Source organism: Mesocricetus auratus, unplaced genomic scaffold (genome assembly GCF_017639785.1).
Source record: "Mesocricetus auratus isolate SY011 unplaced genomic scaffold, BCM_Maur_2.0 Super-Scaffold_100026, whole genome shotgun sequence".
NCBI classification, from domain to species: Eukaryota; Metazoa; Chordata; class Mammalia; order Rodentia; family Cricetidae; genus Mesocricetus; species Mesocricetus auratus.
The window spans coordinates 18,722,916-18,746,379 of NW_024429207.1; the positions used below are offsets into that span (position 1 = coordinate 18,722,916).

Genomic DNA, 23,464 nt, shown 5'->3' on the forward strand with positions numbered 1-23,464 from the left:
GTAATAATATATGCATCATGGAAGCTGGGTCAGAAAGAGGGGTTTACTTACTAGTATTTGTGCATGTGTGTGTAAATGCATGTACTGTCACCCATCTATGGAGGTCATGAGCCACCTTCCAGGATTCCTGTTCTTTCCTTCCGTCATGTTTCAGGAACTGAACTCAAGTTGCTAGGTTTCACAGCAAGTGATTTTATCACCTTGCTCCCCACCCCACTACCACCACCCCACCTTGAGACAGCGTCTCTCACTGAACCTAGGGATCACCTTCTAGACTGGCCATTGAGTCCCAGGTATCCTCCCGTCTCTGCCTCCCCAGGATGGGGATTACAGGTGTGTAAACCCCTGGATTGGGATGCAGGCTCAAGTCCCCAACGCTACCTACTGAACCACCTCCCCTGCCTCACAAAGAGTTATATATTTTTACTTTTTGTGCATTGATGTTTGACCTGCACATATGTCTGTGTGAAGGTATGGGACACCCCTGCAACTGGAATTACAGACAGTTGTGAGCTGCCATGTGGGTGCTGGAAACTGAACCAGGGTCCTCTTAACCTCTGAGCCATTTCTCCAGCCCTAATATAATTTTTGGTTTTTGTTTTTTTTTTCCTGATAGGGTTTCGTCTGTATTGCTTTGGAGCCTGTCCTGGAACTCACTCTGTAGACCAGGTTAGCCTCGAACTCACAGAGATCCACCTGCCTTTGCCTCCCAGCTTAATATCCTAATTTTTTTTTAAATTGTTCTCTTTTATTTTTTTAAGATTTATGTATTTATTACATATACAGTGTTCTGTCTACACGCCAGAAGAGGGCGCCAGATTGAATTACAGATGGTTGTGAGCCACCATGTGGTTGCTGGGAATTGAACTCAGGACCTCTGGAAGACCAGCCACTGCTCTTAACCTCTGAGCCATCTCTCCAGCCCCAATATCCTAATTTTTAAAACATGAGATTATGCATGTACTAATAATATTAAACTTTCGCTGGGCGTTGGTGGCACACTCCTTTAATCCCAGCACTTGGGAGGCAGAGGCAGGTGGATCTCTGTGAGTTCAAGACCAGACTGGTCTAAAAGAGTTAGTTCCAGGACAGGCTCCAAAGCAATACAGACGAAACCCTGTCTCAAAAAAACCAAAAACAAACAAACAAAAAGAATATTAAGCCGGGCGTTGGTGGCGCATGCCTTTAATCCCAGCACTCGGGAGGCAGAGGCAGGCGGATCTCTGTGAGTTCGAGGCCAGCCTGGTCTACAAAGTGAGTCCCAGGACAGCCTCCAAAACCACAGAGAAACCCTGTTTCGAAAACCCAAAAAAAAAAAAAAAAAAAAAAAAGAATATTAAGCTTTCTGGTGTAATAGACAGGCCTGTAATCTCAGCACTCAGGAGGCAGAGGCAGGCATCTCTCTGGGACATTCTATTCTACATAGAAGTTCTAGGCCAGCCAGGGCTGCACAGATACCCTGTCTCAAAATTAAACTGAACTTACCATTACTACTTTCCTTAAAATGTGAAACGAAACAGTCCTAAAACAATTACACTCACCTGCATTTTGTTTAGAGCCTGATGATCCTCCATGTTCAACTTTTGCTTTCTTCTTCTTGGATGAGGCCGAGGACAACTCAGAAGGCACAGCACGCTTTTCTACCACAGGGGTGGAAAGAGCTCGTTTTTTGAACAGCTCTCTGTCTCTCAACAGGCTTGGATCCATAATGCTACACAAACAAACACATCTTTAATATAAATTCAGATCACTAACATGCCAAGTCTACAGACCTTGGCAAGTTAGTTCCTACAAAATTATCTTTTATTTAGTTTGCTAGCATTTATATGCATTCACTTACTTGTTAAAAAATGGTGCAATAGGCAGTAGTGCGGTCAGTAAAACACAACTATTCTCCAAAGCCCTACAGCTACGCTGTCCAGGACAGTGGTAATTATGACCTGTTTATATCTGAAATGTGCTAGCTAGAATTCAGGTAAAGTATAAAATAGATATCAGACTGCAGAGCTGGGGATGCAGCTGTTGGTTCAGCACTAGACCAGCACACACACAAGGTCCTGAGATAAATCTCCAACAACGGATATAGTGATACACACCACTAACCCTAGCACTCTTGAGGTGGAAGCAGGGGGAATCACAACTTCAAGTCATCCTCAGCTGGATACCCCAAGGCCAAACTGGGCTACACCAGACTTGTCTCCAAAACAGACTCACATGCACACAAACTTTAAGACCTGGCACCAACAAGAATCCTCTAAGTGCAAAGATGCCCTGTATTAATTGTATGTGTAAGCAGTATTTTTAGAACTAATTTTTAATATATTTCACTAATTATTTAAAAATGCATTGTTGAGCAGGGAATTGGTGGTGCACGCCTTTAATCCCAGCACTCGGGAGACAGAGGCAGGTGGATCTCTGAGTTCGAGGCCAGCCTGGTGTACCAAGAGTTCCCAGGAGAGCCTCTAAAAACCCTGTCTCAAAAAACCATTTTTTAAAAAAATGTGTTGTGTATGCATGCTGGCTCATGTTCATGTATTTAAGAATGAGTACGCATGCCTCAGTATATGTGTGGAAGTCAGAGGACAAGACAACTTTGGGGAATCTCTCCTTGCTTTCCATCCTCTTTTTGTTTCTGCCACTCTCTTGGCCTGGGAGTTTCAGAGCAATCCTCCTGTCTCCGTCTTTCCTCTTGAAGTTGGAGCTTAGGATTATGGGTAAGAGCCACAAAGACACCACATGCAGCTTTTTGTGGGTTCTAGGGAGTAAACAAGTCCTGAGGCTTGCAGGCTCACATTTTTACCTCTCTGAGCCATCTCATCAGTCCAATTTTTACTTTCTAAAACTATAGCGACTGCACCTCAAGTGGCACGGCCATGGCTGAAGCAGAGGTGCACAAGGACTTCCAGGACAATCTCATGAGTAAGCACTTGCCTCTATGACTGAATTTCACACTATTGAACTAGTATTCAGAAAGGAGAGAGATACAGAGGATGCCTGATAAACCCCTCAGACATTGAAGATAATTTTAAGTTGAAAATGTATCTAATACATCCTTTGTACTGAACACAAATGTCTAGCAACCCAGTACACAATGGAGTATCAATGGTGCCCTTGTGACCTCGTTAGGGATTAGGAGCTCAGCATTACAGCACAATACTAAAAATCACTAGCCTAGGAAAACAGAACCTCAAGTTCAGTTTTTACTGAGTTAACTATTGCTTCCACATCTTCAGGGAAGCTGAAGAATCCTAACGGGTTCCACATGCATGAGTATAAAAACAGGAAGAAGACTGCACCGTGGTGGCACACACCTTTAGTCCCACACTCAGGAGGCAGAGACAGGATCTCTGTGAGTTCAAGGCCAGCCTGGTCTACAGACCAAGTTCCAGGACAGCCAAAGCTACACAGAGAAACTCTGTTCCAAAAAAAATAAAACAACAATAACAAAAAAAACGGGAAGGAGCCTAGAGATATAGCTTGCTTGACCTTACCATGTAGTAGTGTGCATTTATGAATCCTCAGGCTTAATCTTGATCATTAAAAAAAAAAAGCACTCCTAAGAAAAAAATCTGGCCGGGCGTTGGTGGCGCACGCCTTTAATCCCAGCACTCGGGAGGCAGAGGCAGGCGGATCTCTGTGAGTTCGAGACCAGCCTGGACTACCAAGCGAGTTCCAGGACAGCCTCCAAAACAATAGAGAAACCCTGTCTCGAGAAACCAAAACCAAAAAAAAAAAAAAAAAAAAGGAAAGAAAAATGTGTGAACTTCAGGCAAGAAGAGTTGAAGCTGGCCTAAGAGTAAAACAGCCGCTTCAGTTTCAATTCCTAACACCTGGGCAATAATCTACACGACTGCTCTAAATTCAGTTTCACACTACCAATGTTGTACATGTTTAGCTCAACTGCAAAAGTGAGGAAGTAGTTATAAAAGTTTTTTTCCAAGAGTAATTGTTATTCTAGTGGTATTTGGTAAGAAGTAACTATAAATATGCAAGTAAGGAAACTAGGAGTGTTGGGAGAGGAAAAGTGTGTGAAAACAGGAATAAGAAAAAATTCCCAAGTGAGAAGACAGGAAACAGGCAGGCTGCAACTCGTAAAACAGGGAACATTTCTATTTTACTTCGTAAGGTCAGATGATTAACCTGGCCTTTAAAAAAATGCTTATAGTACAGATCCAAGCTCTGCACTTTACAAAAAAACTTAACAGTACATAATTCCCACAACTCTGAAAAACTAGGCATTAGTGCTAGCCCTAATTTTAACAATAAAACCTGGGCTGCAGAAGCACACCCAAGGTCAACTGTTCCAGACCAGGAACCCTAGCAAAGGTCTCTAAAATAAGAGCGACCTATATGGTACCAACAAAGGCATCCAGAGCAAGCAGCTTACTCTTTCGTGTTCCAGCTAACTTTTCCTCCTTCTGCAGCATCTGTGCCTGTGTGTGTGTGGTAGAGAAACATCCCACATCCACTTTTCATTACTTCGGTCAACCAAAACCACCAAACAGGATACCCAACTGAGAGCTGGTACATTTCAAAGGGCACAGATACCGAGAAGCTAAAACTGAAAAATCTTCACGTTCCAGTGCCCAGTTCCTCCCACCCCAGAATCTGCAATCTTCCAGCCTGTCTGCTCTTATCTTTGGCTTCTCTGCTGGCGCACCATGAAACAGACCGAAGCGTTCCGAAATGCCTCTCGACTCCGCAGAAAATACACAACTCAAGTTCAGGAGCATTAGAAAAGGCAGGGCAGACGCCGAGAGGGAGGCAACCCTGGGGGTGGAGAGGACGCCGTGGTCCCCTCCCTGCTCCACACAAGGTGCGCTCGGCTGCTAACACAAACTTAGGGGCCCCGAGGCGGCACAACCCGCTCGCCCACCGGGAATCTTCGCGCTTTCCAAGCCAAAAGTTTGCCTTATGGACCTCCGGCCTAAAAGACAAAGCTGGCTGGAAGAGAGCCGCTTTCGAGGTGCTCGGCTTGGAGAACGGCTCGGCGGCGGCGGCGTGGAGTCCACGCGCGTCCCCTCGGAAGCCGCGTCGCGCCTCGGGCAGCGGAGTCCCCCGGGTGACTCGCTGCTTCGCCCGCCGCCGTGGCTCCTACCTCAGCGCCCGCAGCCCGCGCCGCCTCCCGGCCTCCGCCTCGGCCGCACGCACGCACGCCCGCCCACCGTGGCTCTGCCTCCCGCCCCTCGGCCGCGGCCCCAGCCACCGCCGCGCGCACGCCCAGCGCCGACCTGCCCGGGGGGGGGGGGGGTCCCGCCTGTGGCCGCCGAGCCGGCTCCGCCCTCCACTTCCTGGTCGGGCGGCTGGACGCTGGCTCCCGGCAACCACCGCGACGCCGCGCCGTAAACGCGCGTGCGCCACCGCGTGCCCCGCCCCCGATCCTATGAAAGGAGGAGCCTGCTGGGGCGTGCGACGTCTCCATGACGACCGGAGGCTGCCGGCAGCTTTACTCCAGGATTCACTGCGCTAGTGAAGGACGCAGACACATTTCTTGGCAGAAAATCAGAGCTTAGGACCAGATCCTCCAGCGGGCTCTGGAGTTTAACCCAACTGACAACATTATCAATATTTTCTTTGTGATTTTTTTTGGAGGGGATTTTTTTTTTGAGACAAGGACTGTGTTGTCCTGGTTGATTTGGAACTTGAATTAATAGACTATTTTGGCCTCAAAGTGGCAGAGATCCTCCTGTCTCAGTCTCCCGAGTGCTGAGCGTAAGCGTTACAAACCTTTGCTCCACGCCAGGCCTTTTGACTTTACCTTAAATGCCACTCAATAGCGCCTAAATTTTAGAAACTGTTACTCCACCATTCTTTAACAAGTGAATAAAACAACCTAGATAGCAAAGGCAAACTCAGACATAGTGCTTGACTCCTGCCCTTCAAACATGGGCTTTTTTCCAAACCTGTTAGCTGTCTTAGACAAGAGTTTTGGAGGATTCAGAGACATGAGAAGGGGGCGGGGTTATGCAACAACAACAAATCAATGGCCCATCCTGCACCCTAAAACTTTCCTTTCCTTGTTCCTACGGCCTAAGCCAGTGCTCATATAGTCTGTATCTGTAGTTTAATTATTAGCCAAAGTTACCCTGGGTCTCAGTTCTGTCTCCCCCCAAACAGGGTACTAAGGATGCAGGGGCTAGCGTCTTATAGCTATGTCTTCGTCAGGCCCAAAGGAAACTCCAATCCCCCAAACTCCAAAAGACAGTCTAGAGATCCAGAAACGAGCTGAACCTGGGCTATGGGAGGATTTTTGGGGATCAGACAAAAGCCAGCATTCCTCAGGAAACTTGTGAAACTGACTCCTGTCTAGGAAACATTCATTCCCCTTACCTCCAGCAAAAAAATGACATATGGCCCTCCAATTAACATGTCAGCATATCAGGCACTTATCAACACATCCAGGTCCGTTAGTCTCCAGGCTCCCTCAGCTATGTTTCAAAGCCCCCACCCCACCCATCAGTTACTCACCCTTCTTTTTTGCTGGGGGTGGGGTTCGAGACAGGATTCCTCTGTGTAGCCCTGGCTGTCCTGGAACTCACTCTGTAGACCAAGCTGGCCTCAAATTAGAGGTCCTCCTGCCTCTGCCTCCTGAGTGCCGGGACTAAAGGCATGCACCAGCCCCGCCCCGCTAATGCCCCATCTAACAACCCAGCTATTCTCCCTGCTCTCGGCTCCTCAGTATCGTCTCTCTATTCACTGTCTCTGCTTACTCTCCCCTGTCTCACAGATAGCCCTGGCTATGCCCAGTCAGCCAGCCATGTTCAGTCTACTTCTATCTCTGCTCTGGATTCTTCCAGATACCCCTGGGGGTTCTCTTTATCTACCTTAACCATGTCATAGGAAAGTCAGTCAGTTTCTTTACTGCAATTCCACACACACCCCCACTTGCCCCGTTGCATACATTTGGTTCCAAACTGTTGCTGTTATGAAACACCATGACCAAAGCAACTTGGGGAGGAAAGGGTGAAATAGCTTACACTTCGAGGTAGCAATCCAACACTGATGTAAGTCAGGGCAGGACCCTGAAGGCAGGAGCCAAAGCAGAGCTACTTACTGGCTTGCACCTTATGATCTGAACAGCCTGCTTTCTTATAGAATCCAGGACCACCTGCCCAGAGATGACATCACCCATAATGGACTCTCCCATCAATCACTAAGAAAATATCCTACAAGCTTGCCTACAGTTCCATCTTATGGAAGCATTTTCTTTAACTGAGGTTCCCTCATCTCAGATGTCTTTAGCTTGTGACAAAGTGACATAAAACACAAGCTACAAAGGGGAAAAGTCCCCAGGATACAAACCTTAGGTTGCCCACATATGTTACATAGGATGACCTTTCAGGTTACAAAGAATCTCAGCATAAAACAGACCAGAAAAAGTGGGAATGAGAAACAAGCTTGCAGTTGGCCCAATAAGAAACAGACAGAGCCGGGCGGTGGTGGCACACCTTTAATCCCAGCACTCGGGAGGTAGAGGCAGGCGGATCTCTGAGCGTTCGAAGCCGGGCTGGACCGATAGCCTCCAAAACAATACAGAGAAACCCTGTCTCGTAAAAACCAAAACAAAACAAAAAAAAAAAAAAACCAGAAGCTCTGAAAGCCAAGGCCAGTATCACCAAACAGGCTAGCTAGCTTCCAGGAAACCCCTTCTGGGGATTATATGCTAGGTACCATTGCTTTTATGTATCTCCGCTTCTGATGAAGCTTTTTGTAAAAGACCAAATTGTAAATAAAGTGGAAAGAGACACCAGATGATCTGGTGATACTGCAGACAAGGAGTTAGCTGAACATCTACTGACAGCCAGGCCTCAGCTGTGAGAACAGAAAGTTTAGCATATTTAACAGTGCTGCAAGGCCTTAGGAATACAATGCAATAGCTTGCAAACAACCAAGGTTGATAACTAGCAAAGCCGGAGCCAGGGATGGACAGGGGGCTTCCTCCGCCCCTAACTGAGCTGGATGCATATTAACAGCAATATGATCATCTTGGGCCAGGAAGACGTGCATACAGTGTATGGCCCTCCTATGGATGAGCATATGATAGCCCAGAGATCTCAATAGCAGCTACCTTCAGCATATCTCCAGTGTCTTCCATAACCCTATAAAAGCCCTTGGACAGGAGATTAAATGTTTTTTTTCTCTCTCTTAGAAGCTCCTCCCACTCTCTAGAACGTCTCACTTTTCCTTTATCTCTCTCTCTCTCTCTCTCTCTCTCTCTCTCTCTCTCTCTCTCTCTGCTTTGTTTTGTTTTGTTTTGGTTTTGGTTTTGGTTTTTCGAGACAGGGTTTCTCTGTATTGTTTTGGAACCTGTCCTGGAACTCTCTCTGTAGACCAGGCTGGTCTTGAACTGACAGAGATCCATCTGCCTCTGCCTCCTGAGTGCTGGGATTAAAGACGACATGGGCTGCTGCTGCTGCCACCACCACCTAGCTAGTACCCGTGTCTTTTAATCATCACTGTGCTGAGACAATTAAGCCAGGGGCCACTGTTTCTGGTCTATGGTGATCTGGAGTACCTGGATCCCTGGGTCTTTGGGTCAAGTACAACTGTTTTGAGAAGAGTCTAGCTATGTTTTAAAATAAGCCTCTACATCCCTGGAACTGCCACAATGAGTTACTCAAGTTAGACAATGGTTAAGATTAGACAAGATAATGCCTGAAATTGTATTCCAAAATGTGGACGTAACATCAAAAATTACTATTGTGTGAACTTTTAGTTCTACTCTAGGACACCTGCGATGGTCACCAAGCCCTCAGGGAGTATAACTTCATTACAATAATCATTGAATGCAACGGGAAATTTTACAACCTGATTGTATTAGTCAGGATTCCCTAGAGTCACAGAACTTATAGGATGAATCTCTCTCTCTCTCTCTCTCTCTCTCTCTCTCTCTCTCTCTCTCTCTCTCTGTGTGTGTGTGTGTGTGTGTGTGTGTGTGTGTGTGTGTATGTATGTAAGGGAATTTATCGAAATGACTTGCAGATTGCAGTCCAACAATGACTAGCTATGAATGGAAAGTCCAAGACTCGGGTAGCTGCTCAGTCCCACGACACTGGGTGTCTCAGCTGGTCTTCTGCAGATGCTGGAATTCTGAAGCAGTAGGTGCCAGTGAAGGAATGGATATGCTGACAAGGTGAGGGCAAGCAGGTGTCCTTATAGAGGCTTCCAGCAGAAGGTGTGGCCCAGATTAAAGGTGTGCCTTCCAAGGTCTGGATTAGAGAGAGCTGTAAGTCTTCCAGTCTCAAGATCTGAATCAAAAGAGTGTGCTGTCTTCCTGCCTTGAGATCTGGGTCACAAGAGTGCCCTCCACTTCTAGATTATAGTTCAGATATAGTCAAGTTAGCAACCAAAAATAGCCACCCCACCAACTCATCTCTGTTCCTGTCACTCTAGACATGTCATACCCCAAACTAAAACGAGTCGACTAAAGCACTTTCTGTATCAATTAGCCCCTATGCCTTACCAGCTCTCAAAAAAACCTTAAAAAGAAATTTTAGATCAGCTTAACATTATCCTTCAGGACCAACCCTATTCTTGGGCTGCTACAGTGTTGTGGGATATTTGTACACTGTGTGAAGATGTGTTGCTGTGGCTGGTGTAATAGAGCTGAACAGCCGGGCGGTGGTGGTGCACGCTTTTAATCCCAGCACTCGGGAGGCAGAGGCGGGCGGATCTCTGTGAGTTCGAGGCCAGGCTGGTCTACAGAGTGGGAGTGCCAGGATAGGCTCCAAAGCTAAAACAACAAAAGAAAGAAAAAACAAACAAAGCAGGGTTAATATTAGATGAGATGGAATAACTGTTCCTCCTGGCAAGAAGGACTTGGCAGAAATTAAGGGTTCAATATATTCTGTGTCAACAGGGTCTTTCCATAAGGACGCATTTCAGTTTTCAGGCTCTCATTCCTTCTCAATTAATATCATCCGAGTCAGTAACATGAATAAATAAAAGACCCAGAGATAGATATTAGGGTTCAAGCTGAAGATCAGGAAGCAAAGCAGTTGGCCACTAGCTCATGCTGAAAGGGCTGATCCAGGCATGAGCTCTTCAAGTCTCAAAACTCTGCTCAGCGTGGCTGGAGAAAATGCCTCATACTGACTATTTGCTCCTGTCTTTTATACCCCTCTAGTGCTGGGATTAAAGGTGTGAGCTATAATTCTCTTTTAGACGGGATCAATTTTGTATAGATCTGAGTGGCCTTGGACTCACAGAGATGCATCTGCCTCTTAATCCTGAATCCTAGGATTAGAGGTGTGTACCGCCATCTCCTAGCTTCTGGCTGCTGGGATTAAAGTGTATCACCACTGCCTGAACTCTATAGCTTGAGGCTGACTTTGCTTTTCTGGATCCTCAGTCCAGCTTTAATAAATCATAAATAACATATCACTACAAAAGCCAACAAGAACTCTGAGAGATTAAGACACTGATTTATGGTATAGTTCAGCCATTCACAGAGTAGCATTGGATTTACTCTTCAGTGTTGCAGCTACAGAGATAAAGAGTCCTTCCAGAACAGAAACAGAAACTTTCAGGTCATTTTACACAGCATTTGAACTAAGAATTCAAACGCCTGAATTCAGCCCCCAAACCCTTGTCCAGTATAGCAAAAAGAAACTGAACATGTGCAGTTCATTATGTGTACTAGTTCGTCAGAGATGGTAAGCACATGGGTACTCCTAACTGTGTCTCATAAATGTTTGGAGTATCTAATGATGACAGTTTGTATCTCTCTATTTCTTATGTACGCTTCTAGGAACATGAGCCTGAAATGCTTGTGTAACTTGAAAACCATTTTGTGGTTAATTGGAATAATTCAAAGCTTGCAAGATAAGGGGAGTCGGCCACATGGCAACTCTGAGCCAAGCGTCAGGCAGGCAGGCTCTGATATATTAATGAATGAGCCCTAAGCTGTGTCCCGATAACATGAAGCTAATGCCCACTGGACCAATATAAACCTGGAGCTTGGTAGGAGGCCCCAGGATATCACTCACAGCATCGCCAGCCTCCACGCCGATACCCATCCGCGGCGAGTACTTTGAGACCAGCCATGTGTGACTCTGACTCCAGCAACCGTCGAGTTCCCTGCACTGTCACAGAGTTCGCACATGCTCACCTATGAGCACTTGCCACTGAACAATGCTCTCAAGAACCTTCTGGAACGTCCAATAGTGCCATCCTCCCAGCCTGTCACCGCGGAAGGACCTCACGGTTAGATGTGGGTCAAGTTCGCTCCTGAAGCTCCCTCACCATAGAGGATTCCGCAATAGAAGCCTGTATCATTTCCTGCCCGACTGTTCCTCATTTGTTGAGATGCTGGTTCACACAGGACTACTGTAATCTTTCTAGTACCATGATATTGTAAGGACTGTTGGGGTGAATAAATTGAGCGTCTTTGAAAGTCAAATCTCATGATGTAGACATCCTGATTGCCTAGTGCCTCACAGCCCGCCAGTTCGTATCATCACATAAACCAATTTAATAATCTCCTTTAGAATAGATACCCACTTGGCAACTGGAGAGATGACTTAGCAGTTAAGAGCACTGGTTGCTCTTCCAGAGGACCCAGGTTAGATTCTGAGCAACCACATAATGGTTTACAACCATCTAGAACTCCTGTCTCAGGGGATCTGACGCCCTCTTCTGGCCTCGGTGGGCCAGGCATGAGGTACACGGATATGCATGCAGGCAAAACACCCACACACAAACACATAAAAATTAAAATAAAAAATCTTTAATTAAAAAAAAGAGGGACTGGAGAGATGGCTCAGCGGTTGGGAGCACTGGCTGCTTTTCCAGAGGACCCCGGGTTTGGATCCCAGTGACCACACGGCAACTCATAACTGTCTGTAACTCCAGTTTCGGGGTGGGGGGTGTGGGTGGGGAGGTGTCTGACACCTTTGTATCAATGCCCATAAAATAAAGTTAAATAAGTTATTTTAAAAAGAATATATACTAATTCTATTGGTCCTGTTACTCTGAGAACCCTGACTAACACACTGCCTTAGTCATATATGCTTGTTAAACTGCATTCTGAGAAATTGAGGTGACTTCAGTAATCAAGTAGAGTCCTTATCTCATGATCACTTAGTCTCATTTCCAGGGACCTCCCACTAGATGGTGCTACCTCACTAAAAGAATCAGCTCACCAAATGTTAAAAACCCAAACTGAGCGTGAGGTCAAGCAACTGCCATGGACAGTTAGTCTGGCACGTAGGCTCACGCCTTTCAGTCCAGCACTTGGGAGGCAGAGGTAGGGAGATCCCTGAGTTGGAAGCCAACCTGGTCTATATATTTTGAATATTTGAGAGGGGGGATAACCCTACCTTTAATTGAGAACGTGATTTTAGATTATTGTTCTAGAGAATGAGCCCCATCATGCTACACACGTAACCATGGCTTTGATTTTCCGTATTCTGTTTTGGTTTTCCACATAGGGTCATGCTGTGCAGTGTAAACAGAGGGCATTCCCCCATCAGTGCGGCTCAGTTTGACCCTGATCTTGGGATCCTTCTGCCCCTATCTCCCAAATGCTGGGACTCCAGGCATGGCTTTTTAAATTTAATGATGCCAGGAACTGAACCAGGACCTCAAGCATGTGAGGCAAGCCATACCACTGCACTAGATCCCCAGAGATTCTCCATATTCTGATGCTTTGGCATCTGAGAAAAACCTCAGACCATGTGCGGCTGGTTCCTCCCAGCATGGTCAACTTCCAGATACAGTAAATGGTAGGTGAAGAAACCTAGGTGAGGTTGCCTTTCATGTGTGAAACAACCAGGCCAGGTCATATCCCCGGCCACCATCTTTCCTGAATTCTCACTCTGCACACCTTCTAATTGCTCTAAAATCAGCCAGGTAGCAAAGAGGAATAACCCCCGTACCCCCAGAGAATGCAAATCACCGAGATAAGGCAATCCTAGACCTGCTTACCCAGCCTTGCCTGTTTATTCCCATAGAAACCATAACCAGATCTCTTAGCCACACTTGTCTTTCATTCTGCCTCTACTGACTGGCCCCAATGGTTCCTCATGGTCTTCACGCTGCTGTGGGATGACATGCCTCCTTCTCTTGGGATCTAAGAGTCTAACAGCTGTGTATTTTTTACTTTGTTTCGTTGTCTTGAAACATTATCTTTCTATGTAGCCCAGGCTGGACTTGATTTCTCTGTGTCTCAGGCTGCTCTCAACTCACAATCCTTCTGGCTCAGCCTCCTAGAGATTAGAGATACCCGCCAGCATTTCTGACTAGCAATATTTTCCAGTGTGTGTGTGAGCATGTGCTTATGCGCACACATGTGCTTGCAGATGTGTGCTTGTGTGGGAGCCAGAAGTTGATGACCAGTGTCTTCTGGTCTCTCTCTACCTTATTTTTTGAGACGGCATCATTTCTTACTAAAACTGAAGCTCACTGATAGGGCTAGCCTGCCTAGCCAGTAAGCTCCAAAGAACTGCCTGTCTTGTCCATACCCCTCCCATCTCCAGTGCTGGGCTTACAGACCTGGCTCTTAGTTGGGTGCTGGAAATCTGAACTCAAGTCCTTATGCTGTCAAGGCAAGTATTTTACCAGCCAGCCCCTGTATTTCCAGCGGAAGTTACTTTTCATCTATTGGCCCTGCCTTATTAAATAATAATGTCCACCGGGTGTTGGTGGCACACTCCTTTAATCCCAGCACTCGGGAGGCAGAGGCAGGTGGATCTCTGTGAGTTCAAGGCCAGCCTGGTCTACAGAGCGAGTTCCAGGACAGCCTCCAAAACAATACAGAGAAACCCTGTCTCGAAAAACCAAAAAAAAAATAAAATAAAATAAATAATAATGTCCATATTTTAAAACACATGCCACACTGTCCTGGTTACCTTCCTAAGCGTTCTTGCTTTTTACATTTCACTCAGGTTGGTGGTGTGTACATCTAGATGGCATGTGCAACTACAATGCTTGCTTGCCAGGTTCCCTGTGCTAGCGTGTCTGCGCGATACGTGGCTTCCATATAAGCAGAAACCTGTTGGGGATTTCTGGAAGGTCTTTGTTTCCTGATGTAGATAACACTCTTTCCTCATTTTTCAACCTGTTGGGAACACAGATGTAATTCTATCTATGAAACACTTGTCATACAACCCAAATGACAAGTCACACATGAAACCAACCTTGGAAAGGGTAGTGAATTGAAAATATCCACAGAGCTTGGAGCATGGATGCTTTATGGAGGCGCCACCTCCAGACTTCTGCTTAAGTGAGGAAAATAAGTCCTTTTTGGTCAAATTAGCTCACTTGGGGGGTTTTCATATGACACGCCTCACAACCCCATCTCCATAGGGTTCAGTTATCACATTTACAGGGAAAATAGCCCAGTTCCTAACATTTGCTTTGGCCTCTTCTGGCTTAGTGGTGATCAGCAATGGCTCTCCTTCATGGTGGCAGACACCGCAATTTCCTGTTCACAGAGGAAACCGCTCACCCAGTCAACATATCCATAGCAGAAGAGAACAGTCTTCAGGCCTTGGTTCTCGGCTCTTCTTGGTAGCATTGACATCTTATTTCCTCAAGCCCTGGTTTTTGTCTCAATTGCACAGCCTGATTAGGCTGCTTGCAAGGTTCCTTGGCATCATTGCTTCATTGCTTGGTATGCTTGTTATTCCAGAACATGTGCTATACCAACCATTCCTCACTTTCAGGATCCTTCTGAGAGTTTAAAAAGAAAACGTAATCTAAAAACAAATGAAAACCAGCCAGGTGTGGCAGCACATGCCTTTAATCCCAGCACTTGATAGGCAGAGGTAGATAGATCTCTGAGTTCCAGGCTAGCCAGGGCTACAGAGTTCTAAGCCAGCCAAGGTTACATAAGGAAAGGGGAAGGAAGGAAGGAAGGAAGGAAGGGAGGGAGGGAGGGAGGGAGGAAGGAAGGGAGGAAGGAAGGAAGAAAGGAAAGACTGCTCCAGAAGGGGTGGGTACAATGGTTGATGCCTGTAAGCCCAGCACTTGGGAGACAGAGGCAAGAAGATGACTGTAAGTTTAAAGCCATCCTAGTCTATATAGAGAGACATCGTTTCAATAAAAACTAAATATTCTTTTAATAAAAAAGAAAGCCACATGGTGGTGGTGCACGCCTTTAATCCCAGTCCTCAGGGAGGCAGAGGCAAGCAGATCTCTGTGAGTTTGAGGTCAGCCTAGTTTACAGAGCTAGTTCCAAGACAGCTAGAGCTGTTACACAGAGAAACTCTGTCTCAAAACACCAAAATAATAAGTAAACAAAGGACTGAGACTTAGTTGGCAGTGTCTGAAGATAGCAGAGCTCATGTCCCACCATGGCTGCTGCAGCATAGGCAGCTCTCAGTTGCTCACTTAGTAGCAGAAATACACACTGGTACTCGCTGGCCTCCAAACTCTGTGAGCTACTTACAGAAAACTCTTGAACTTTTGCTTCCATTGGCCTCATTATATACTTATTCTCAGCTATGTGCCCCAACAGGTTTACGGAAGCTGTGGATGCCACTGTAGCTATGTAATTTAATTCGACATTGCATAACCTAATGCAGTGTGAAAATGTCATGCTGACTTCTTTAGATAGATTTAATAAGAGCAAATGTCTTTCTTAAATTACTGTCGAGGGCTAGGGGTGTAGTTAGCTGAGTAGCAGAATACTTGCTTACTATGTGAGAGGCTGAGTTTGATTTCCACACACACACAAAAAAAACACAAAATGTAAATAAATTGCTATTGAATTATGTGTGGCAACAGTTTGCTTTGGGGAGGGGGAAGAGCCTGGGCGATGGTGGCATACACCTGTAATACCAGCACTTGGGAGGCAGAGGCTGGCGGATCTCTGTGAGTTCAAGGCCCGCCTAGTCTACAAAGCTACACAGAGAAACCTTGTCTCGAAAAAACCAAACCAAACAAACAAACAAAAACGCTGAAGCAATGGCTTCCCCCTATTCCTGTATGATTCTTCTAATCCCTTTCCCACTTAAAATAGTTTCTAAATTTTAGTCACTGTTCCACAGACCCCTCAACTTTGGTATGCTGAAAACCTGCTATTTTCTTGGAGCTGCGGGATGGTTCTGTGAGTAAACTGTTTGCTCTGCAAATAAGAGTTCTTATTCCCAGCTGAGCATAGTGACACATGTCTATAACCCCAATGCTGGGGGCCAGAGACAGGCAGAACCCCAGGTCTCACTGGCCAGCCATTCTATGCAAAACAGTGAGCTGCAGGTTCAGTGAGTGAGAGACCCTGCCTTTAAAGGAGAGGTGTGGAATGGTAGGGAGAACACCTAACATCAGCATCTGGCCTCCATAAACGATCTCACACACACACATACACACACACACACACACACACACACACACCCCAAACTAAAGGGTCCAGACCCTCACTCAGCCCCCTGCTTTAGCAGCCATGACAGGCTACAGAAAAGACATGTAGGCCTCTACTCAGAACATGACACAAAGAAACTCCAGACCCCCCCCCCCAAGCCTCCTAGATACTTGGTTCCTGGGAACTGTTTGGCTACAAAAGAAATTCCAGGGAAGACCAAAACCTACCTGTAGTCTCCAGGATATAGTTCTGAAATCTATTGGTGTCTATGAACAACAGGCAACCTGCAAGTAGCAAGACAAAGCCATAGAAACCACAGAATGTTCCCTCTCAGCGCTAACCAAAGAAAATAGTTGGTATATAGGTATTTCATGCCAAAATATGACTTGGAGAAATTCTCCTAATTGTTCCCAAATGTCAACCAATCAGAAACCAATCTGTACCTGCTGATATAACCCTGTAACTTTTGTCTTTGAAACCTAACAGTAGAAAGGGAATGTCACTCCCTCTGGAGGCTGCTGCGTCAGCTAGCCAGATGGGATCCCTGTCATGGTTGGATGAATAATAAACCTTGATTTTGCAGTTCAATGGGCCTGTGTCCCTGGTGGTCTTTGGTGATCTTTTTGACTTGGGCACAATACAAACAATGCAAAACCTTCACATTTTTATTGTTCCTCAACTCTGCTCTTCAATGTTACCTTAGTTACTGAAAAGAGACACTGTTTGTTCAGTTGCCTAAGCCAGAAAGTGGATACTCCCAATGCTGTACTGGTGAAGGTGTGGCAAGCATTGATTTATGGATTGTTAATTCCTGTGCTGCCAATGCTTCTATTATGACCTAATCGAAGCTATCAATCAAGCGAATATCACTGGATGAAGAGTTGGGGAGAGCTGTGTTGTATATTGTCCCCTCTACACCCTTTGGAATTTCTGGAAAACAAATCCAGAGATCTACTGGATGGTTATAGAACAAGCAAAAAATAAGTTTTGAGTGTTTTTAGCCTCTGTTTCTAATGTGATTCGCCTAATTGCAATCAACTATAATTTACCTTACTGCAATTTACTTAATTACAAGTGTACAACATTTTTAATAAAGGCTGTGATTTTTACAACCAGCTTGCAAAATTATTGCAAGTTTGGCAATCAGCTCTCTTGAGCCAGATCTGAGGCCTCTCAGCTCACCAGTTGGGATTCTTTATCCTACTTCTCACCACCACAGTATAATAAATTCCCTTTTCCTTTCAGTTCAGCCCCAGATAATGTCTTACTAGTCTCAGAATTTTTATAGTCTAGCTCGGGCACAGTTTAACATGTAGTGTGTGAAAAGTTTGGCATGAGTAAACAATTTCTGTGTGTACAAAGACCAAAAATTAATTCAAAGCTAAGGTTGTAATAAGCCTGTGATATCTTGGGCGGGGGTCGGCTGAGTTGCATAGCATGACTTCATTGCAGCCTTTGTTTTGAGCTTAACATGGACACTTAGCCCAATGATGGTGGCGCAAGCCTTGAATCCCAGCATTTGGGAGGCAGAGACAGGTGGATCTCTGTGAGTTCGAGCCAGCCTGGTCTACAGAGGGAGTTATAGGACAGGCTCCAAAGTTACAGAAAAAACATGTCTTGGAGGAAAAAATCCCCCAAAATCCAAAAAACAAAACAAAAAATCCCCATGAACTCTTTATACCTGTACATGCTGTTAAACTGTGTCAACCAACCCTGCCTAAGACTCTGTGGCTCATTCTAGCATGTTATAAATTATAGCTTCCATTCTGCTCTTATAGCATGTGGGAAACGGAGAGGTCATCTGACCACAGGGGGCGGTGCCTGACTCCAGGAGCCACCCTTCCTGTCTGACTGGAAAGTGGGGTGTGAGAAAAATATGATAAGGCTGGGAGGGAAGGATGTAGCCAGTCCTCAAGTTTGGGGTTGTACTGCATCTACCTAAGGTCTGTATGATGTTAAAGAGGGCAAACACATCTTTACCCCTAATTTTGAAGTAAACAGATCCCCCCATCCTAATGAAAAACAAAGATTGCAAAATATTCACTATTGGGGCTGAGAGTAGGTCACTGGTATTATGTGTGCTTGGCATACTCAGATCTTTTTGTTTTTTTCATCTCCAGCATCTAAATCTGTAAATAAATAAAACTATCTGTTCATTTACCTTTTTGGTTTTTCGAGACAGGGTTTCTCTGTATTCCTTTGGAGCCTGTCCTGGAACTAGCTCTTGTAGATGAGGCTGGTCTCGAACTCACAGAGATCCACCTGCCTCTGCCTCCCAAGTGCTGGGATTAAAGGCGTGCACCACCATGACCCAGCTTTTCTTTTTAATCTTCAATACTTACTTCCACACTTCCTAGCAGGACTGTAGTTCTCATTGGAGCTAAGATGTCATAGGTATACAATGTTTTGTTGTTGTTTTTTAAGTATTTGTAGTGTGTGTAGTATGTATATATGTATGTGTGTATGTGTTGTTGAATATCTAACTATGTAAAGATGTGTTACATTTGTTTGTACTATATTTAATTATGTAAAGATGTGTTGTATTTGTTTCACCTTGCCTGCCTAAGACACTTTATTGGTCTAATAAAAAGCTTAGGCAGGAGAGGGATAGGTGGGGCTGGCAGGCAGAGAGAATAAATAGGAGAAAGGAGAGACGAGAAGAGAATTCAGGAGAAAGAGAGGGACATGCTCAGGGCCAGAAACCAGGCAGCTGCTAGCCAGCCAGCCATAGAGACAGCATGAAAGCAAGATAAACAGAAAGAAAGAAAGGTAAAGAGCCCCAAGGCAAAACATATATAAAGAGAAACAGATTAAAATAAGAGCTAAGATAAGGCTGAAAATTCGTAAGTAATAGTAAGTCTCCATGTCATGATTTGGGAGCTAGATGGCAGCCCAAAAGAAAAGCTTGCTACTTGTGTGTATGTATGTGTATGTGTATGTGTATGTGCATGTGCATATGTGTATGTATATGTATGTCCAAGGGGAGACCAAAAATAAGTAGTGGTGCACATGTGTGGAGGCCTGAAGTTGGTATCAGGTATTTTCTTTGATCCCTCTCCAGCCTATATTTATTGAGATAGTGTCTCTTGCTGAACCCAGACCCTGCCAATTCTGGCTAGTCTAGCTAGCCAGGTTGCCCCAGAGAGTCTGTCTCGGCCGCCAGAGCTCCAGGCTCACAGCCTGCCCCATTTTAATTTTATGTGAAGTCCATGGCCTGTGCATATTCGGTACATGCGCTACCTCTTTCTTTTCTTTCTTTCTTTTTTTTTTTTTTTTTTTTTTTTTTTTGGTTTTTCGAGACAGGGTTTCTCTGTGGCTTTGGAGGCTGTCCTGGAACTAGCTCTTGTAGACCAGGCTGGCCTCGAACTCACAGAGATCCGCCTGCCTCTGCCTCCCGAGTGCTGGGATTAAAGGTGTGCGCCACCAACGCCCAGCTGCTACCTCTTTATTTCATCCCGACCCCTGCCCCACTTGACATGGGTCTGAAGGATCTGAACCCTGGTCCTCATCCTGAGGGCAAGTGGTTCATCCACTTAATTGTCTCCTCAATCCAATACACACTTAAAAGTTTTATAAAGATTTATTTTTGCATGTGTGAGTGTTGTATCTGAATGTATGTGCCCAGTGCCTTTGGAGGGCAGATGAGGTTATTAGATGCCTGGGTACTGGTGTTACAGAAGGTTGCAAGCTGCCTTATGGGTGCTGTGGATTTAAATTGCCTCCTCTAGAAGGACAGTCAGTGCTCTTAAAAATCCTGAACCAGCTCTCCAACCCCCCCCCCCCCCACTTCTGAATACGTGATTTTAAGTTGTTGTTACTTCTGGCTCATCATAAAATGTCTTCCCAGTCATCCTCTTCTTGCCTTTTCTCCCTACCAATTTAAGAATGGAATCTCAAGTCACCAATAAACCAACTCAAGTCACCAATAAACCAACTCAAGTCACCAATAAACCAAGAAAAAAAAAAGCCCTTGAAATCTGAAAATGACCTGACATACATAAATCCTATTGTTTTCCTACTGTACACAAATGTAAAACACTCAGGATCTCAGGATGACAGGCTAAGTGGCAGCAATTACTTGCCAAAGGCAATTGGGTGTGGCTTCTGTAATGGGAAGTAGTTAATGAGGGTGGCCAGATCTGTGGTGATGGCTAGGTGATCAAGATGTTCTGTGAGTGGAATAGGCAGGCCACCAGGCTATGAATCTCACACTTTCTTTGTGAGTGGTAAGTTCTAGATGTTGTTTGCTGCAGCTGGAGACAATGAAACACAAACCACAAAACTCAACAAAACCCACATGGAGTTTATTGGGCAAAGGGAGCAAAAGGAAGGGTAGGTGTTGGTCAACCAGGAACAGAGATGGAAGGGGGTAACAAGTGATAGGTGCATGCCTTTAATCCTAGCACTTGGGAGGCAGAAGCAGGCGGATCTCTGTGAATTCGAGACCAGCCTGTCTACATGAGCTAGTTCCAGGACAGGCTCCAAAGCAACACAGAGAAACTCTGTCTCAAAAAACCAAAAAACAGAGATCCGCCTGCCTCTGCCTCCCAAGTGCTGGGATTAAAGGCGTGTGCCACCAACGCCCGGCTCTACATACACTAATTTCAAGGAACATAAACCTCGCTGTGGCACACCAGAGTCAGGGGCTTCTAGAGGTCCGGTGATTGACAACTTTAGTTTAGGTGCATATCACACCTGGTTCTCATGGGTCTCTGAACCCATCCCACAAATCAGAAAATAGACACATTTAACAGCAGGTAGACTTTCCATACTGGTACACTAAAGGTAACGGTTGGGAAAGTCCATCTGTCTCAACCATGTCAAATATAAACCAAAAGTAATACTGCATAGGTAAACCCCACTATGTCTCCATGTGGAAGACAGATGGATCCTGGGAAAGTGGCAGTGGATTGTGATAGTCCTAACCACATGGTATCTCCAGTTGCAACTCTTGTACTAGACATGATGGAGCCTAGCATAGGGAATAGTTTAGCAATCTGGGACTCCTCTTGGTTTGGGCTATACACACACTTGTCTTTTAGTAATGCACTTCGAAGCCTTGTTGTGCCCAAATTCTGAACCCCAAAATCACCAAGAGGCCCATTTTGATGCAAAAGCAAAGAGTCTTTTGTTGTAGATGTTTAATGAGCTAACCCCATTAGCTCGGGCCCTTCACCCCACCACCATGGCAAACCGCTGGAGAAAGACCCCAGTAACCTTGAGGCAGGGATCTTAAAGGGCAGCGTTAAGGGGAGTGTCTAGGGGCATGAAACAGTCTCAGGATTGGTGTGCTTCTAGGTCTGGGTGACCCGCCCTGTGTTGATTGGTCAACTGGTTGTTATGGCCCATAGGCCCTACCAGGACGGTTGCTATGCTCTGCATGTCACTGTTGTGCACTGTCCATAAAGCACACCCAGAGCCGTAAAGCACAGCCCCGCCAGCTAACTTCTGATTGGTTCCTTGCCACAAGGAGGGCATCTACCTTAGTGACCAGGACAGGAGCAACAAGGTCATGCAAGCACATGTTAGCCTGTAAGGGCTGCTAAAATGGGGGACTGGTCACTACAGCCTGAGTCCCTTACCTGCAAGAACTATACTCTTCTCTGAACAATACACCCAGCCACCTGTTAGCAAGCTAGGGCCCCATGTGCATGAAGCTCTCCCACCCCTTGAATGGTGGAATAAGTATCTCCTCCCCTTAATAACCACTAAACTTGGACAGATTCTACTAGATCATACTCCACCAGTTAGGTCTGGTAAGAGGAGGAAAGCTAATCTGCTGAACTGGTTTTGAATGCATGTACATGAACACTAAGGCAAACTGTGTCCTTAAAGTGAATCTTCAAGGAAAATCCCATTTACCAAATATGCCTGTGCATAGATGAGTGTGGGGCTGTGTACAGCAGAGAAATGGCTATGCAATTGGATGCAAGCAAAACAGAGAATCTCTCAATCTATGCCCCTAGTAACCAAATTCCTCTTGAATCCCATAAGAGTAAGTCCCAAACAGTAATGGGTGTAGAGTGTAGCCTTCCCCACCATCCTCCTGGGCACTGCCACAGTTACAGCCCCCCAAATAACACAAAAGACACTGTATTTTGAAGCTGTTGGCCGTTTGCTTGGTTTCTTACTGGCTATCTCTGACTTAAGTATTTAACCCATTAATTGTTAATCTAAGTATTTCTCTTATCAGAGAAAGGGTCCGGACCTCTTCCTCCTCTGGCAGCTACATGGTGTGTCTGACTCTGCCTCTCTTTCCCAGAACCTCAACTCATAGTCCCATCTATCTTGCTTCCCTATTGGCCAACAGTGCCTTATTCAACAACCAATAAGAGACAGATTTACAGAATTACATTTCCCATCAAATGGGACCATTTAAATGCCTTCACTCTGTGGCCTGCTGTCAGTCTCGACTGTATTCCTTTTTAACCTGTACTGTAATTTCACTTAAAAAATTTTTTTTCAAGTCAGGGTTACTCTGTATAACTTTGGAGCCTGAACTAGCACTCACTCTGTAGACCAGGTTGGCCTCGAACTCACAGAGATCTGCCTGCTTCTGCCTCCCTTGTGCTGGGATTAAAAGCATGCACCACCAACGCCCAGCAAAAAAAAATTATTTTATTTTTTTAACTTATGGGGCTAGAGATGGCTCAGTGGTTAATAGCACTTGCTGCTTTTCTAGAGGACTCAGGTTTCATTCCTAACACCCACATCAGGCAGTCACAACTGTCTGTAACTCTGGTTCCAGGTATCTAACACCTTTGACCTCTGTGGTGGTTTTGGATACGAATGACACCCCCCCCCACCATAGGCTCATATTTTTGAATGCCAATTCATTAGGGAGTGCTACTTGAGAGAAATTAGGAGTGTTGGCATACCCCAAATTGAGGAGGGGTCCCCAAGCTGGATTTGTCACCCCAAGAATCAAGAGTCCACACGCCAATTGATGCAACACGCAAGAGGCTTTAATTAGGCATCTGCAGACGGGCCTCTCGGTCAGCTTTTAGACCGATTGGCCCCGAGGTTCAGTTACAATCAGCTTTTAAAGACAAAAACCACAAGCCTTTGGGAGGGGTCCCTATCTTGTGACGGGGGCGGGGTGGGGGGGTGACTACTGACCAGGGGAAGTAGATGTCTTCCTAACCTACATGTTGTAAATTC

The 23,464-nt window shown here is 45.5% G+C and overlaps 1 protein-coding gene across 5 annotated transcripts in view; it reads right to left on the minus strand.

The window, feature by feature from the left end:
- Positions 1–11,010, minus strand: part of Gtf2e2 (general transcription factor IIE subunit 2) — a 48,199-nt gene extending 37,189 nt beyond the window's left edge. Inside the window, exons 1-2 of one of the 5 annotated variants that reach the window (XM_040731858.1) lie at positions 10,989–11,010; positions 1,542–1,711 (exon numbers count right to left, since the gene is read on the minus strand). In XM_040731858.1, coding sequence (XP_040587792.1) covers positions 1,542–1,711; positions 10,989–10,993 — 175 coding nt within the window. In that variant the 5' untranslated portion in view covers positions 10,994–11,010. Of the gene's footprint in view, positions 1–1,541; positions 1,712–1,840; positions 2,324–4,660; positions 5,040–5,098; positions 5,209–10,988 lie in introns of those variants that run through there. The other 4 variants (XM_040731859.1, XM_013110775.3, XM_013110776.3 and 1 more) reach the window with 4 other exon arrangements.
- Between the last annotated feature and the right edge of the window lie 12,454 nt (positions 11,011–23,464).